We start from the raw sequence: 18,821 nt of genomic DNA on the forward strand, positions 1-18,821 counted from the left end.
GCTATGACAGACAGCAGCCCCTGCCAAAGGCCAGGGTTGATAGAGATGGATAAACAATATGACATCCACGGACACCAGCTATAAAACCCGGGCACTGAGCACTAAAGCAGCTCTGCACAGCCAGTGCTGTTTTAGCAGGGGTGGTGCAGCAGCATCAGCTGTGGTTGATTGCTATGGTTAAGGGAAAGCCTGGGTGTGGGGCTTTGAGATGGGAGGAGTGGATGGTAAGGAAGAGTAAGGAAGGAGTAAGGGAGGTCTCTCCATCCAGCTCAGCCTCTGTCCAGCACAGACACAGTGAAGATTCGCAGCACTGTTCAGTGAAGGAATGATGAAAGATGTCTGCTGATAATCATTATTGTTGTATTTCTGCAGGAAAGACTAGACTCCATGTAAACCCAAATAAATGTAGCTATCCCTACACTTCTGTTCATGTCTGTATTTATAGTTATCAGCTCTTCCTTTTCCCTAACGCCTCAGGAGGCTCACGCCGGAGCTGAGACGATCCAAGAATTATTCTTGTCATGGTATTTCCACTGTACGAGAATGAGCATATGTTAAAGAAATCCAGTCCCTCTTTATTCCAGGCCTTAAATGTCCCCCTGAAGCATTGAATAAAAATGGGATCAGAGTGCCAGCATTGACTCTATGGTGGGCTTACATCAGGACTGGTAGTATTGGTGCCTGGACAGTTACACTGGTGAAAGACTGGAGTGAGATGAGTCAGCACCACGTCCAGACACCAATACCCAGATGCACCAAAGCCAAAGCAAGCAGGTCCGTACAGCACCTTTCACTCTTTGGAAGTGCTGGAAATGAAGGTGCTGCTTCGGCAGCTGTGTGAAGGCATGTGCTGCTGCACGTGGTCCCCACCAGTCGTATTTCCAGCTTGGCTGACTGAGGATGGAAGGAAGGAAAACTCCAGGGACCGGGCATGGAGCGGACAGTCACAGGTGGCTCTGAAATCAGTCACAAGCCACAGCAAGATAATGATACCTGGAGTAAGAGGGGACTTGATCCTTCCTTTTCCCTATTTCCTCCTCTGTCTGTTTGGGCTGACATAAGTGCTGGTGAAGGAGGGTTGGACACTGGTGGCCTATCCTAGGCTAAATAGCTCATGTGTTTCTACAGTCCTGCTGTTCTTGGAGCAACATCACAGCTCTGGCCAGGCTCTGCACCCTGCAGCACCTTGATGCATATCTCTTACATGATCGCTGTGCTCCCTCCCTCCCTACACACGTGGGTGCTCCCTGCTGCATCTAAAAGACAGACAGCTCCAAGCCCCAGGAATGATGGGCAATATCCCTCCACCCAGGAAGGGTGGAGGATGATAACCCCCAGCCTGGCATCCCCAGGACCTGATCTCCTCTGGCACAAAGTCCCCACAGCATCTGTTTCTCTGCACACAAAATTGCACTGGTGGCTGGAGGGAGGTTGCATCCTCACCCTCCCTTGGGCACAAGGCCCAGAACTGATACACACAACTGACTGCTCTAAGTTTCACTCTATTTCCAAGTGTTAGTGCAGAGCTTAATTAGCCCTGGCCACCCTGACCCCTCATCCCCCTAGGGAACATCCCAGCTTTGTCACAGCGTGTGGGAGCAGGCAGGCAGACAAGGGAGAGGGGAAATGATGTTTTATGGGCAAGTTTTTTTTTTTTCCTCCAGGCACCACAAATTTGTTTGCTGTGATTTAAAGAGGACGCATTTGGTTAAAACTGATGGGCTAGATCTACAGTCCCTGCAAATCAGAACATCTCTGTTTGACTTCATGGGGCTTAACTGATTTAGACCGGCTGAGACACTGACCCTCTGTGTTTAAACAAAGCCCGCTTTTTGTCACTGGTGCTAGGCAGCATGGCCTCAGCTTTGGCTCTGGAAGGGGTATTTTAGTAGGGATGTTCTCTGCATGATTCATCCTCCACTAGACTTAACTTTGGCAAGAACCACAACAGCCACCAGCTGCTGGTGTGGGTCTGGGGGCTCTGCCACAGATAGAGAGGCACAAGCACAGAGCCTGGCCAGTGATGCAGCACCAGCCTCTACAACCACTGGTAACAAAAGCATCACTGGGATCTCTGGGCAGCAGCAGTGGTGGCCTTGAGCCTCCACTCATCTCAGGGACCCAAAGGGCACTGCTGAGGACCAGACAGGCTGGGTACCGCAGTCAAGCTACTGTGGGGCTGGGCAGCATCCCTAAGTGAGGTGCTGGGGATGGCACTTCTCAGCCACCTGAACCGAGAACAGGCAGCCCTGTGGAGCGAGGCAGGAAGGTTCTAGGGACTGGTTCTTCCCTGAGCTTGCTGTATTCCAAATGGGATGAATATTCACCTTCTCTGTGCTCAGGGCTGAAGCTCCCTAAATGCACTGCAGGAATGCCTGGTAAACAAGCAGTAAACTGTTCATTGCCCCAGTGATGGATGCCTCGCAGGGATTAGAGGGGGAAAATGAAGTCAGCATTTGCAAAGAGCAGTGAGGAAATGAATGTTCTGCATTTAGCATTTCCAAGCAGGGAACCACGGCAGGGAGGTGGAAGGGCTTGGAACAGGGTCTCCTTGGGAAGCCCCCACTGGGCCACTGGTTGTCAGAGCAAAGAGATGAGCTGGAAAAACAGCTCATTCTTCACTCTGCACCAGTCGAGACTGAAAACCGAAGTCAGCCTTAGCCAGGAGGCAGCACTTGCCCACACGAGGCTGCAAATGTGGGCAGTTATTGCACTCTGGTGGTGAGATGGGCTATGGAGGAGAGCTGCTGCTGCTCCTGCTGCTTTCAGAAGGCTCCTCGGTGCCTCCTGCTCCTCCTGCTTGCTCCGCAGAGGAGTTTTTGCTTCTCTACAGCCATGTAGGTCAGGGCACTTGAATGCAGCTTGCTTGCTGCCTGCAGGCTGCTGGCTCCTCCTGGGGCTGGCAATGGCCCATGCAAAGGCTTTGCAGCTGCCTCTTCCCAACCGAAGTCTCCTGTGTCCCATCAGCACCCCTCCCCAGGGGCTGGATGTGTGCCACACAACATCATCGAGTCCAGCTGTTAAGCCAGCACTAAGTCCACCACTAAACCATGTCCCCAAGCGTCATATCTACACGTCTTTTAAATACCTCCAGGGGTGGTGACTGCATCACTTCCCTGGGCAGGCCGTGCTCTTTTCCAGTGCTCTTTTCCCATGCAGGACCTGCAGTGTGCTCATGCTTTAGATGCTGAAAGTGCACATGGGCTGTGGGGCAGAAGAGGCAGAAGAAGGCTGGAGTAAGGGTGGGCTCTGCCTGCCTCCAAGCTGCTGCCCACCTGCAGTCAGGGCTTGTCCACAGCCCCTTTCACTTCTCCTTTCCCTAATTCTGCCTCTCACTGCCACAAGCTTTGGTGGTGCTTTGTATCAATGAGGTCCAGGGCTTTACAGAGGTATGGGTCACAGACCTGTGCAGAGCAGACAGGACAGAGAACAGGTAGGAATAAATAAAGGAGTTGCTATTCAAGTTAAAACACATTTGGGTTGGGCTGAGCTGCCCCATGGGACCCGAGATGTGTGGGGCAGCTGGCACACAGCAGCACTTCCCCGTCCCCACCCAGGCAGGGCACCCACACTCCAAATGCCATCTGTTGCTCATCCCCACTGCACCACAGGCTCCAGCACTGCTGCCGGGCCCCCATCCTGCCCAGATGCCCAGCCTTAATGTACATCCCTGCTCCTGGAAAATGAAGGCAGGGTTCCAAGCGCTTCACCCCTTGTCTGTCGGGGGCAAGAAGACCAAACACTGCAGCTCCTTAGGATGCGGTGCTCTCTGGAGCCGGTTGTCTTGCAGAGCACGTGGACCTGTGCCAGTGGCACAGCACAATGCTGTGTGACAGCTCACACTGGAGTCCCCAGGTTGTGGTCAGTCAGACAACGTGGCCACCTTCACTCAGCCACCTGGGCCTGAACATGGCACAGCCCGCTGTGCCCTCGGGTCCCTGCAGGGCATTGGGGATGTCACCCAGCTTGGCGCGGATGAGGCCCTGCAGCCCCTGGTCTCCCAGCTCAGTCGCAGCGGCGAGGGCCAGGAGGAAGTAGGCTGTTGCATCCTGTTCATCCTAACGGTAAAGGACAGGGCAGGCATTAGGAAGTGGTTTAATTGAGGGTCACAGGGAATAAGGGAGCTGGAGTAGAGCCCAGTGGTTCCAGGCAGAACATGGTGACACCTGACTTCACTGAAATGGGGCTCCATACAGCCACAGCCAAGTGCCAGCACCTCTTTCCAAATTGCTTTTCCCCCTTCAAAGCCTGGCTGTGCCAGCATTGTGTGCATTTATTCTAAAGCTGCAGATAGGATGGAGGTTCACAGGATGCAGCTGCCTACATTTGCAGATGTGATACTCCACCTCCAGCTCTCTGTCAAGACCAGAGTGCTCAACACAGCATCATGGAAAGGTTTCCTACCTTCAGTTTGTGCAGGGTCAGGTTGCCAAGGTGGCAATACACCTTGCAGTAGTACAGGGCCTCTCCAGAGCACTGCAGCAAGGGGGGACGCAAGGCAAGGGTCTTCAGGTAGCAATCTTCTGCCATCTCATACATATGCAGGAAATAGTAGACTGTAGCCAGGCGGTGGAATGCAACCAGCTCTTGTAATTGATCCCCTGGAAAAGAGTTGCTGATACAGCCACCCTGCAACAGCTCACTGCACAGCCCATGCTGAGCTGCTTGGGATGCATTTGCTCAACAGCCTGGGGCATGGATATCTTCCTAAGGAGGCACTGTGTTACTAGGTGGCTCAGAGAAAAGAGAGCCATGGGCAGGGGTGCTGATACCAAGGCTGGACAGATTGCCCAAGGAGTAAATCATTCAACCAGGGGATTTCTTAGGTGCTGCAAAGGGGCTATTACAAGACTGGTTCCATCTCAGACATTTATGCTGGCGTTTTGCCCATTCAAACTCTTTCTGTAATGGGAAGGGATGAGTTTATCAGAAGAGCCAGAGCAGAGAGGAACTGTTCAGTCCTGTGCCTTCACCAGACTTCCCGTGCTCCAGTGTAGCAACAACCCTCTGCTCAGGCAGTCCCACCACCACCACGGCAAAGCACTCCCATGTGGCTGTCATGCAGCATAAAAAGGGAAGCAGCCTTAAAAAGATGTTACCAGTTGAGATAAGAATAGGTCCAGCAGTCTCCTGAGAGCAGGAGATCCCCCTGTCACATGCACAATGTTCCCACACAGAAAGACAACCCCGTCTGCAGGGAACAGCAGTCCCCGTGCCCTGTGTGTGTGCATCACTCACCGACCCTGATGCTCAGCCTGGCTGCCAGTGTGGCAAACTCCAGAGCCTTCTCGTAGCCCTGCAGCCTGATCTGCAGCTCTGTCAGCTTATTGAACAGCCGCAGCTCTGTCTTAGAGGCCTTCAGTTTTCTGGCCAAGGGCACAGCACCTCCCTGAGGAGAGAGGACAGAGAGTCCAGACTGTTCTTGGAGGTATCTGTACCGCACTGCCCGCAGGACATGGAACAAGTGCTGGACATAGCAGGCAGATGATGGAGGTTTTGAGTGCTGCAGGTTCAGGTCCTAGCTCCTTCTTTCCCTTGAAAATAGGTTTCATATCCCAGAGCGCGGTTCTCAAAACTTGAGCCGCACATCTCTGCCCTTCCTTAGGTGCCTGATATTCTGACCCTGAGCATGTCCCCAGGAGCAACCAGCTCACACCTAACACTGCCAGGATTTATAATGTAAGGACCCTGTTCCCACCTCCCAAATGATCTCTGGGGTGGGCTGAAGCCATTGCAAAGTGTCTGTGCTCCAGGCTTCCCCCCTGCAGCAGTTTGCACTCTGGCACACTCAGCACCATCCCAGCCCTCTCCATCCCTCCAGTCTGTCCACACAGCGCTGCAGCCAGCCCAGAGGCAAAGCTCCCCACAGCCATCACCTTGTGGGGACACAAGGACAGAAATGCTTGGGGGGATCAGTACCCTGTAAAACTCCACTGCTCTCTCTCTGTTTCGGCTGCCATTAAAAAAGGTATCACCTGCTTTTTCGTAAAGATCCATGGCCAAGGATATGTTCTCCCCTTTCAGAGCAGTCTGAATGGCTGCCTAGGAGGAAAATGAACTGGAGTGAGACTTGGAAAGAGATATTTGCACATAGAAATTTGTGTGATTAAATAAAACCAATCCATCATAAACATGAGCCCCAGTGCTCCAAACAGCATGGAAACAGGTTGGCCAGCAGGCACATATGGTTAGCTGGGTAACAGAGCATCTTCTATGTGTGTCCAGGCTGGTGCTTTGCTCAATACCCTAGCACAGTTCAACCTCAGCAGACTCAGTCAGCTTTCTGCTCTGCTGTCTCTGGGCACTTGAAAGGATTTCCCATCTTTTAATAGAAGCTGCTCCCTGAATGAAGGAGCCCTAGGATTTTATGACCCGCTATTCCATTTTGCAGCTCAGCTGATAAAATAGAGCTAGAGATGGAAAAAAGCCAGTAGTCTTCTACTACAAGAAGTCTGCAAGCACTTCCCTGGCATCTTACCCCTTATCTATGTGTGTTTCAATGGGAGCTGGTCACCTGGCACCTCCAGCTTCCTTTGGCACTCCTACTTCACTTTCTCACTCAATAAGCTCACAGGCTCTCACCGAAAAATCTTCTAAACCCAGTGTATGAAGGCAAGATAGGAAATTTAGTGCCAGATGGTGCATGAGTGTAAGGCAACAGCTCCTCCTTTCAGCAGCAGGTTTACACTGCTCATAAGAACTTTCTCTTCCTGGTCTTCCAGCTGCAAAAGGCTCCTACTAAGGAGCTATGATGGGAATGCAGCTAGACAGGATTGCTTCAGCCACCTCCTCCATACCTGAAAGTACATTTCCACCAGCTCATCTTCCTGCATAAGATAGTAGAGCCTTCCTGCCTGCAGCCAGGCCTCTGCTGCTTTCACAGTCTCCTCTAGGTCAATGAAGATCCTTAGACTCTGTTTGGTGCAGTCCAGGGATTGTCTCAGAGCCCTGTGATGGAAACAGGGAAAAATCCATTATAGGGAAACCAGAGGACACCTCCAGCAACGAGCTGCAAAGCTACAACACCTCTCCATTGGCAATCCTGTCTTCTCCTGCAGCTGCCAAAGGTTAGAGACAAACGGACAGCTCTGAGCAAGGTAAAACTCTGCAAGTCTTCATGCTTTAGAGCATGTGTGCGTTATCATTTGGCAACCTTAGACCAGCCCAGGATCCCAGTGCTCAGCACAGCCCCAAGGTAGCTCCCAAAGGTGCTGCTCCCCACCTCTGCTTGTTTAATCTGATAAAGAGGGTTTTGCCCACGTCATCTGCAAACCCTCTTTGTTCCCTGCGCTAAGCCTCAAAGTCACTCCCTGCTATAAGACAGGGAGCGCTTGCACCTAAGTTTTCCATACATCATCTGGCACCCAAACCCACATCCCTGCCTAGTGTCTGTCCCTCAGTGCAGCCGAAGAGGAACATCTGCGGCTACATGTGCAAGACCTCCGAGCCCCTTTCCAAGCCCCTGGTCACTGGAGGACAAGGCGACAAGCAGCAGGACAGGCCAGCAGGTTGGACACACTGCCTGCAGAAGGCAGCTGTGGCCAAGGGAGTGCTGGGCACTGCTCCGGGCATGTTTGTTTGCTTGGTGTCTCGCCTTCTGGCAACTGGGCTCCAGCTGTCCTTGGAGCCCAGGGAATGGGGCGCTTTGTGATCTTAAATAGCATCATTCACATGACAGGCGTCTGCTTCCTAAATACCTTCCCTCTGAACTCACTGTGACCTAGCAAGGCAAGGTTAACATCCAAGTTAATGACAGCCCCTGCTCATTTGTCCTTCTGGAACATGGGAGCAAGCTCTCCAGTATTTGACACATTTGCCTTCAAAGACTGAAGAAAGTCTGTGATCTGTCTAAGTCTCCTTCTCTCCCCTCCCACCTAATCTAATCAGTCACCTGCATGTGTCAAGCAGGAGATTGAAACGTGAATTGATACAGGGTCTTAAATACCTCCCTGGGGAAAATATTTCAGCAGAGATAGGAAAGACAGACTCAGCAGCTGGAGGCTGAAGCCAGACTTATTAAAATAACAGATAAGGAACCTATTTTTACTGGTGAATAGTGGTTAATCACTGGAAAAAGCCTCCAAAGGAAGTGATGAATTCACTGTTGCTGGGTCCCCTCTGATCAAGGCTGGATGTCTCTCTGTAAAACTGTGCTCAGCCAGAACCCAGCTCTGTCCGAGCTAACAGCCACGGCTCCTGCTTTGGGTGAGCACGGACCCCACTCTAGCAGCATCTAGCAGCCACAGACAGGACTTACTCAGGTGTGCCCAAAGCCTGGTAAAGCTGGCTGAGTGCCTGACGGACGTGGCCTTCCAGCTCCCTGTCCTGCAACTGCTGTGCCAAAGATACCCAGTGCTCATGGTAGGTGATGCAGGCCTGGAGATTGGGGGACACTTTGCTGTAGAAATGGCAGAGAGACTCAGTGATGTGAAGCTGACCTGCATGGTACAGGGAAGGGAAAAGGACAGGTCAGGGGACTGCATTAGGGTGCTGCACACAGAGCTGAATGCTGCCTTGGTTCCCACCAGCACGGCTGTACTCACTCCTCACGTTATGCCATTTTAGGGCAAAAACCAACGCCAGTTCATAACAGAGTTTGCCATCCTCCGTCCTCTGCCTGTTCACCATGGCCTGTGCTAGCCACAGCAGCACCCGCACCAACTCCATCTCCAGGTCTTCGCTGCCCTGGAGCTCAGCGTAGAGCTGAGCCGACTGGAGCAGGTAGAGCTCCGAGAGCTGGTTCGCCCCATGGGAAAGGCTCAGCTGCCCCAGGTTAGCCAGGACGATAGCCTGGTTCCTCTTGTTCCCGGTCTCCTTGGCTTTGTGCAGGGCCTGGAGATAGTTCTCTGCAGCCTTTTGTACCTGCCCTTCTCCTTTGAGGGCAATGGCCAGGAGATTGTGCACTGCTCCCCCCTGAGTCACGCTGTCTGTCCCATGCAAAGAGCGCAAGAGCTGCCACATGATGTCTGCAGCAGGTCCCGGCTGGCTGTGCAGGAGATACATCCACCCCAATGACAGGGAAGACTCAAAAGCCTCCTCCTCTCCCATCAGTCTGCTGATGGTTACAGCCATGGCTGCATAGCAAACCGCCCCATCCAACACACCATGCTGGAGGTACATCCTGGACAGGATGGTACACAGCGTCCTCTGGATGGGCACTGCTCTGCTCTCACCAGAGAAATGCAGTGCTTGCTTGAGATAGAAACAGGCCAGTGCTGGGATGCTGCTCCTCTCCAGTTGGCTTCCCAGGAGTTTGGAAGTATTTTGGAGGATAAAGCCAGCTCTCCAAGTGGGTGTCGGTGTCCCTTTGATGCCAGTGGGAACAAACAGCCTGGCAGAGGCCAGTGCGATATTTGGCAAATACTTCTTGTCATACAGGTAGCTCAAGATGGGGGTGGCATCCAGTGGCATAGAACTAGTGTCCGAGGTGACTAAAGTGGTGGCAAGACACTGAAGATGCTCAGTAAAGGGCAGCACTTCATCGTTTTTGCCCAGTTGTAGGAAGAGCTTGACAATAAGGAAGCAGACCCGTGCCTCCAAGGGAGCATTACCCACAGCAATGGCTTCCCTCAGGACATACAGCATAACCTCCAGCTCGTTCTCAGAGCTGAAAGAGCGGCCAGGCAGGCAGACAAGCAAGGCCACCATTTTTCCCAGCAGGGAGGAGAACTTGTGCTTCATGTTCTGCTTCAAGTAGATGGAGGCAAGGTTCACATGCAATGCAGCCAACAGGGGCAGGTCCCCAAAACCCCTGTCCAGGACGCTCATGGCTTCCTCAAAGTAGACTCGAGCCTGGGAGAACTTGACCTTTTTGATGCAAAGCTTACCCAAGAGGAAACAGAGCCTGACATGAGCCCAAACTGAATGTGTTCTCTTGGCCCAGTTCCTGGATGCCTCAAGGTACAAGATCAGTTCATCCTCATCGGAGAAACCATAGAAAGTGGAGTTGAGAAAGGAAAAACTGAGATCATAGAGGCTTTGAAAACTGGGCACGTAACTGTCTTGGTTAAGGAAGGTCAATATGGGGTCAAAGACATCAGCATCTTCCATGTGTCCAGCATTCAAGTCAATGAAGAACTTGGGATCATCAAAATCATCCAGCTTCTCCAGGAGAACATCTTCCAGTGTATGAGGGGCTGATTCACTCCCTGGGCTAGACAGCTCAGAGGTGCTATTGGTAGCTAACTCATTTATTTCCTCCCAGGACTGGAGCAGCTGGATATCTTTACAGCCATGGAGAACAGCCTCTGGAATGGACAGGCATCATAGTGAGATGTTTCCTCATGTCAAAATTCACCCTCAGAAGTCATCATAAAAGCATCCCCTTATGTCCCTTCCATGTACTCACCTGATGGCACTTTCGGGAACATGGCTGTAGGTTCAAAACCATCTACACAAAGAGACAAGCAGGAAACAAAAAGCAAGGAGCTCTCTAGGCACTGCCTAGCACTGCTCCCCATGGGCAGCCATATGGCTGGATATGCAAGGAGAGGAGAGACTCACCCAGCCGGTACACAGAGGTGATGTCCGTGCGTGCCAGGTCACTGAGGAGGGTGGTGAAGTGCTGCTCACCACCATTGCAGGGGATGCGCAGGAGTGGGGACTTTTCTTCCTCGCTCAGAAACACCAAGCCTTTTCCCCTAGGTTGAGGCAGACATCAGGAGAAAATGATCAGTGCCTGCCCACCTCCTGACACCACAGCTGTCCTGTAGGCTGGGCTGGGCCTTCCCACTCCTCCTCTTCCTCCCACCAGAAAAGCTCTGCTGCAGATGAATACAGTCTGGACACCTTCCTCATCAAGGCTCTCAGATCCATGTTCTCATGGAGGAACCTACGGGTATTAGAGGGAGTAACCTATTGGTCCTTTTTGTCTCCAGAAGCCCTTTCTAGATCAGGGCATTGTCTGATCTCTCTGTTCTCTGTAGTATGAGAGAAAAGTATCAAAGACTTATCCTGAGTGAGCATGACCCAGGAAACCCAGCAGACCTGGCAACAGGTTAGGACCTCTTCCTCCCACATACCCTCTTGGAGGAGAAGCCTTTTTGGATGGGTACTGAACCTGATCTATGTCTTTAAGCCACCAACAAAGACAAGTGCCCAGGTCATCAGCATGGGGTTGTGTCACTCTCCCTCCCTGTACAACTTCTGTCTGTGTCCTTGGGAGGGTGTTTAATTCTGCTCAGTGAGGAACTGTGCCAGTGGTTTTTTGCCTCCACCTCCCACAGAAAGCAAAGGGGGAGGAGGAAGCAAAGCAGGACCTGGTTTTCTTGGCAGTGATCGCTCTCCCCACCCTTGACACACTCACAGCTCCTCAGACAAAGCCACGAAGTCAAGAACATTTCTAGGTGGAACTGTGAATCAAGTTTGTCTGGTACACAGATGTCCTGGGCTTCCTTAGCACAAAGCCAGGCTTAGCCCAGGGCCGGATTTGTTCCTTTCCAAGAATCACCTGAGACAAGTGAAATACAATTGCTTTGTCTGAGCAGAGCCTCCTGCAGCCTGTTGGCAGCAGAGCCTTGCCAAGGCTTCTGGACAGACCTCAGATGAATCCTCTGTGAAGGCCTTGCAAAGCAAATCACCTGCCCTGGACTCTCACATAGCCTTGAGTTGGGACTGGGAGTCTTCCTTTCATTTTCTCCTGAGTTTAATTTAATTGACATGGTAGCAGTAAACTTACAGAGGTTCGCAAGCCTTGGGACTCATGTATTGAGTTGGGACAAATCCAATGCTTCCACTGCTGAGGGATTTGCCCACAAACCATGGGAGTCCTGGAATGAAGAAGCCAATGACTTCTATGCTGTCTCCTTTGGAGAAACTCAGTTCATCCCATGCTGCTCCTCTGTGGTCCTTTGTGGCTGTGCACCTGCCTTTGACTGGGAAACCAAGGCAAAAAAGGGCATTTCAGTGTAAGGCCACTGTTAAAATCTCCTCGTTGGAGAAGACTTGGGCAAGGAGACACTGTGGTTTCAGCTTGAGAAGGCTGCCTCCCTGTCCCCTAAGATTTATTTTGCTCTCAGAGTCACATCTGTTCTTGAGAAGAGGATTACAATAAAATACACAAAAGACATGGACAAAAGCCACATAGCCAAATACTGAAACCTCTGAGAGCTGCAGTATGGAAGGTGTCTGGAAACATGAAGCTTCATAGAAGCTGAACTGTCTCAGCTCTCTGCCAGGAGTGAAATCTTTGGCAGTACAAATGTCCATCACACTACATGCCAAATTCACACCTGCAGTGACTTCTCAAGTCCAACATGCACTGAACAATGCCCATGTGTGGGCAGGAATGGCCTGGAGAATGGTGGGCACAGATTTCATATGCACACTGATGGGAGGCTAATTATATAAACCTTCAGTTCTGAAAGAATTAAAGGAGTGGTAAAATTGCAGTAGAACAGAAAACCCAGTGGCAGGAGGATACCACCAGCAGCCCTTTGTACTCTGTATTGCTCAGATCTTCCTTCTAAGTACATGCAATTTGCAAGCTCTGGTCTCCATTCAAGAGAGGCCAAAGATGCTATTTTCCCTTAAAGCACCTTGCAATGGAGTGTCACGAGATCAGGAAATGAGTCCTTTGCATTTGTGGCCAAACCCAGGTTTGCAAGAGCTGTACCCTTCCCTGGGAAGGGCAGCTGTGTTACACGGGTGTCACTCACCAATTGCCTCAGTGCTTGTCCCGCTGATCTCCTGGGAGATGCCAAAACTCACAGCGTAGTTCTTCAGGAACCACCTGCAAAGCAAAAGGGAACCACACTGGTCCTCTCCGAGCAGCCCTGCCCTCAGGCCAGCACCAGGGATGGTCTCATGCAAGCAGGACAGACGTTCTGTTCCCTGGAAGTGCCAGAGCTGCTACGGAGCATGGCCAATCTAGTAATTCCTTGTAATGGTGTTATTGGGCATGGGAGGCAGTTTGCGTCTCACAACTGAAGCCTTACACCCCATGGTAAGAGCAGTACAAGAGGAGCTGAGGGTGCATTTGAAGCTCATCCATGTGTCCAACATGAGGCCACACTTTGACTGGCTAAGTCTTGGGTTATGTTTTTTCTCCCAGTTATTCACATGTAAATCTAAATAATCTCATGTATGACTTAAATCGATATCATACAAGAATGGTATCCGAAGTATGTCCTTGCTCTGTCCCTTTAACAGGACCTGAATTGGTTCCAGTGGTTGTCTTTATGTATAATGCATATCCTCACAGAACTGTGCAGCTCTTGACCACTGCTAGAGGCAAGAACAGCTTCTCATTCCAGGCTTGGTGCCAGCTCATGCATCAGGATCAGGGAAGAATCTTGGCTTGAGCTCTGTTAATTGTCCAGTCTACTTACTGGTAAAATGGGTGAGGTATTGGCTCTAGAGCTGTCACAGGCACCAGGCCTCGCTGACCCGTCAGTAAGGACATCCCTTCCCACTTGGACTCCTCTCCAACATTCTTCACGTGGATCAGCTCGTTCTCGCAGAGCTGCAAGGCTTCCTCTCCCTCCTGCTCCGGCTGCCCGGCACCAGGAACTGCTCTGGAAAAAAAGTTACCTGCAGATAGAAAGAGTCGTGCCCAGGTCAATGGCATGAGTGCGAGACATAGGTACAGGGCTACAACACAGCCCAGAGGAGATGCTTTTGAGGAAGTCCCTACATATGCAGTTCCTCTCACCTTCCTGCAGTAGCAGACCCATATATATGGTGGCCAAGCGACCTTCATCCACAGTAACTCTGATCTCTGTGTCCTCCATCAGAGCACAGTTTAGCCAGTACTCCCGGTCAAAGAGAAGCTGTTCCAGGCAGCTGCCCACATACCCTACAAAACCAAGAGGGAAAGTAGTGTTAGCATTCTCCTCCATGGGGCAGGATGAAGTGCTCTTTGGATGTCCCCCAGCCTGCCATCTGCAACCATGCTGTGAGGCAACAGCCTCTAATTCTGTCTCCATCCCCAAAAAGTAATAGAGGGATTACCCAAAAGGCATTCTCCTGGGTCTTGTTCACTAATGCAGACAGTGATTTCATAAACATGTAGATGGATGCCAAGGCCTTCTAATTAATATTCTTCATCTGTCCACCCTGTTACATTACTGGTTTTTTTGGTGACAAAGAATATCTTCTCTAAAACTCCTTCTCACACTGTCTGTTTAGATCTCCCACACCTTGGAAACATTACCTAAAGTCAGATACGTGGAAAACTTCCAGACTTCTTCTAGGGTTTTGAAGGTGAGGACGAACCGATCCTCCTGTGCTTGCATGCAGACCAGCCTGGCTGACAGCTCCTGAACATGGAAGACAAAGGAAGATTAAGGGACAGTCCTGAGACTCTGTCAGGACTTTCCCCTTTCTCAGTGCGGGAATAATAATACTCCCTGGAATGAGACTAGACACTCATTTATTAGCATAGTTGAGACCAAAGCTATGTGATTTAGTTGCCTGGGGTTAAGGGGATGGTGCTATAGTCAACAGCTCCAGGTGGCTCAGAGCCTCCAATATGAGGCTCCTGACATGAGGCTCAGCTTTGCATCTGCCACTCACCTGTTACCAGCTCATTTCCCCCATCATTCTCCTCCCTTACAGAGTCCCCATGTGCGGAACATACCCTGCAGCAGCCTTGGAGGAACTTCTCTTTCTCGGTTGGGTTTGGTATCCCATTATCCCACATCCCATCACACCAGGACCCTCTCAGTACACACTCTGCCCTGCCGGGCTGAGACACTTACCTTGAACAGGGCACAGACATCTCTGTCATCACTCTCTAGGGCCCACAGCTTCTTTCTGGCTGCTTCCTGGAGCTGGGAATTGAGGCACTGGGAGGAGCGGCTCTCAACAGAGAAGAAGAGCGAAATCTCTTGAAAAGGAAGTGTGCAGGGATAAGGGGGAGAAGGAGCTCCATGCACACAGAGCTGCCTCCCTGCAGCCAGCCCCACCAGTGCCTCCAGCCTGGTTGTGATGCTCAAACAACACAAACCCAGCCCCTTATCCCCCTTCAGCAGCAAAGCTGAGGGACACAAGGGATGACAGGGGGTCAATTAACTGCAGTGCCAGGCCTTGCTGCATTCAACCACAGAAATATGGGTGATGCCAAGGGCAGCATCTTACCTTGTGGAAAGCCCTCCCTGACAGCCAGCAGCACCAAGGGAGTGTCTGGAGAACCTTCTGCTGCCTCAGTAGCGGGGTTGCTTGGCTCTGGTGCCTCAGCCTTACCTAGCAAGGGGGGCACACACAGAAGAGCTGCTGCCAAATTTTGTGCCAGAGGTCTAGGATATTCTGCTGTCGTGGCTTAAGCCCAGCCGGTAACTCTGAAACCAGGACATCTGCCTAACCACATCACCTGAAAGCAGAGCCCGTGGGTTGCAATGCAGATCTGGCTGGGGGTTGTCTTAATCTCATAACACCCTAAACTCACCCTCAAGGTTGGAGTCAAGATCCATGGGACTGATGTGTCCTAACTACATGATACACTTGAGACTGACTTACGTCCAGTGCTGGAGTAGCTTTGAGGTCAGGAGACCTTCCTTACTTGCTCTTGGGACAGACCCTCACTGAGCAGATCTGGTAGAAGGATGACCTCCTCACACAGAGTATTTTGGAGGAGGCCTCAGAGTGAGAGAACTTCTCCAGTGCAGGAGAGTTTGCTCATCAATCTGACAGTCAAAATGAGATTTTGCCCCCTGCCTACTCTGGTCGATGTCTGAAACCCAGGCTGCATTCTCTCTGCTTCACACATCGTCAGCTATTGCCATAAAGGATTCAGGAACTGAAACTTCAGCTGGTAATTATGCTAATAAAGGCTTAGGCACATAAAAATCCAGCTTGCTCTTCCACAGCTGTATTGGCTGTGGAGGAGTAACAAGATTAAAAACCAGTTTCTGTCAGTAATCAGATTGGACTTGTAAGATAAACACGTACCTGGAGATCTGGAGCTGGAACATGCAGCGGCTTTTGTAAGCCACTTCTGCGACCATAACTATACTCTACCGTTGTTTTTAATGAGCCAGCTTTGCAAGTCAGTCAAATAAACTGGTATTTGCACACAGAATTATAATCCTTGTTTATAGTTAGCAGTAGAAAAGAATGGCCCAAGGCTGGACCTGTAATGAATGAGCTTTTCTTTGAAAGAAAAGGCTCTACATTTCTCAACAGCTGATCTGAACACACTTAACAAAGGACTTCATCCAGCAGCTCACATCCCTTCTACACATAGAGGAAACAGAGATGAGGAAGCAAAATGAGCTGAAGGCAGAGCTAAATGTGAGCTGGCTCCTAGGGCTGGGCTGGATGGGACTGCTCCATCCCTCCCTCTCCTCCCTGCATCCCGGCAGACCCTGGTGGGCAGGAGCTGGGTCCCCCTTCCCCAAGGACAGGTACCTGATGCCATGGTCTTGTCCCGCCACCATTTTCCCTGATGCTGCAGGCGGTCCCAGCGGGGCAGGAGCACGGGTGAGCGGGGGCAGCAGGAGTCACACTCTTCCCCTGGGAAAGACAGGAGGTGGGAAGAAGCATTCGGATCCCTGGCAGGATGCTCCCTGCCCAAGAGGTCTCCATAGGATGTGCCAAAGGAGGAGGCAGGACGGACACTGCTGCCTGTGGCATGATGAAGCATGCTGGTGGGTCTCCACAGAGCCAGGCAGGAACGAGGACTCGCTTGGATGAGAGGAGGAATGGGTTTCCTCCCATGGCATGAACCAGTTTGGTGTTTATTTCTGTTTGAGCCAGGCTCAGAAAGGGAACTGGGAGCTGTTTCAAGAGACCAATTGCAGCTGCTGGCGAGAAGTTGTCCCCAGTCGTGCCAGTGACTCATTTACCTCCCTGGTGCTGAAAAGTTTTGTAACGGGGGCAGGAAACAGCCTCAGCCTGGAGGCAGGGGCAGGTCCCAGCACTCAGGGCTGTGGTGCCTGTGGCACCCGCTGGCACCGGCTCTCCTGGGGACACATGGCTACAGCTGCTGGCCCTGAGCCACCTCCCTCCTGCAGCCCATTAGCGCAGCCCTGTGAGATCATTTGGGCATTTCTAGCATGGGAATCGCCCCTCGGGGGCTGGCAGCACCCCATGGGCTCTGCAAGCCTTGCGGTGTTGGGGTGCTCCTGGGCAGCAGTGGCAGCAGGACAGGGGTGGCAAGGGGGCTTCTGAAAAGCCAATAACATGGGAATAAACCACGCCCCTCCCTTAGTCATCCTCTCCCGTCCCTGGCCAAAGCACCCTGCCTCATTCCCCACATACCCAAATCTAGTGACACAAGTGCCCAGCAAGAGGAGGGGACACCAGTGGCCATCTCAGGAAAGGCAGGCAAGCAAAGGGAGCCAGTGCTCAGCTCCCCAGTGGCCCCATCGGTGGTGTGAGCTTTGCAGCCACAGGTCTCGCAGTCCTGCCATGGCATCCCCAGGGACAGCTTACCTGTGCATCCCAGGGACAGGTCTTGGTGCCAGGGGATCTCAAGGCAGCAGCCCATGTGTCCAGCAACACCCAAGCCCAGAGCTGGGGGCTGGCGGAGTGCTGGCAGGGGGGAGTGCACTGCTCGGCACCGTGGCTCGGCCCTGGCCACAGACACAATGCACAATGCGCCTTTTGAGCAGCACCGTCTGCCCGCGAGGCGGGGGCGATGGGCACAGAGCACAGAATGGCTTGGGTTAGAATCACAGCATCATAGCATCCTTTAGGTTGGAAAAGCCCCTTAAGACCGAGTCCAACCATTAACCCAGCACTGCCAATGTGCTGACCACTAAACCATGTCCCTCAGTGCCACATCCACACATCTTTTAAATGCCTCCAGAGATGCTGCCACATCCATACATCTTTTAAATGCCTCCAGAGATGGTGACTCCACCATTTCCACTTAAAGACTTTGTTCCAAACCCCCTGCCATGGGCAGGGACACCTTTCACTAGAGCAGGTTGCTCCAAGTCCAGTCCAACCTGGCCTTGAACGCTGTCAGGGATGGGGCAGCCACAGCTTCTCTGGACACCCTGTGCCAGTGCCTCAGCACCCTCACAGGGAAGAATTTCCTCCTTAAATCTAATCTTAATCTCCCCTCTTTCAGTTTAAAACCATTTCCCCTTGTCCTGTCACTACAGACCCTACTAAAAAGCCTCTCTCCACCCTTCTTATAAGCCTCCTTTAGGTACTGAAAGGTTGCAGTAAGGTGTCCCTGGATCATTCTCTTCTCAGCTTTTCTTCCTAGGAGAGGGGTTCCAGCCCTCCAATCATTTTCATGGCCCTCCCCTGAATCCCCTCTGACAGGTTCATGCCTTTGTTGTGCTGGGGGCCGCAGCCAGATGCTGCACTCTGGGAGGGAGTCTCATTACACCAACTGGCGTTGCTACCCTGTGCTGGCCCCGCCATTGCCATTGCCCTGGGCTCCTGGGAGCGTGTCGCCCAGCCCACGTGGCTCATTCCTGTCATTCCTCCTGCCAGCCAAGGCATGGGAAGCCCCATGGTCTGCCCGTGCTTCCTGCTGGGCTCTCCGGAGAGCGTCAGCACTGATCTCCCCCACCTCCTAAGGCAACCCCGTTCCTGACCGCACTGCAAGCACCCTCCTCACCTGCAGAGCTGCCCCGCTGGGGCTTGTCCAGCATCCTCCATCCAGGGCTGGCCGTTTCCGGACCACCTTCCTCCCGGCCAAGCTGATGCTCTCCCCGTTTCACAGTGAGAGTGGCCGGCAGCACTGCCTGCTCCACACCAACCTCAGCGGAGCAGGGCTATGGCCAGGCAAGCCACAGGTGAGTTCTCTGCAAGCACAGACACTGTGGGCTCCTGGAGGGCTACCAGGGCTCATCTCATCTCTGAGATCAGAACTGTCTGAACCCCAGATGTGAACACCAGGAGGGACTGATTTCGCCGCTGTG

General features: G+C 52.1%; 1 protein-coding gene across 1 annotated transcript; it reads right to left on the reverse strand.

Annotated features, from left to right (window-relative positions):
• Positions 1-3,866: 3,866 nt before the first annotated feature.
• On the reverse strand, positions 3,867-18,551 carry SH3TC2 (SH3 domain and tetratricopeptide repeats 2; the record flags this gene model as incomplete). The annotated part of the gene is made up of 18 exons (XM_080627045.1): positions 3,867-4,058; positions 4,405-4,601; positions 5,239-5,389; positions 5,920-6,042; positions 6,798-6,948; positions 8,258-8,438; positions 8,544-10,247; positions 10,349-10,390; positions 10,504-10,640; positions 11,678-11,873; positions 12,657-12,730; positions 13,329-13,530; positions 13,652-13,795; positions 14,153-14,258; positions 14,700-14,827; positions 15,079-15,183; positions 16,348-16,452; positions 18,518-18,551. The coding sequence occupies 18 exons, from the start codon at positions 18,549-18,551 to the stop codon at positions 3,867-3,869; spliced, it is 3,972 nt and encodes a 1,323-aa protein (XP_080483171.1).
• Positions 18,552-18,821: the final 270 nt, after the last annotated feature.

The sequence above is a fragment of the Psittacula echo genome, assembly GCF_963264785.1.
Source record: "Psittacula echo genome assembly, chromosome: 11".
NCBI lineage: Eukaryota > Metazoa > Chordata > Aves > Psittaciformes > Psittacidae > Psittacula > Psittacula echo.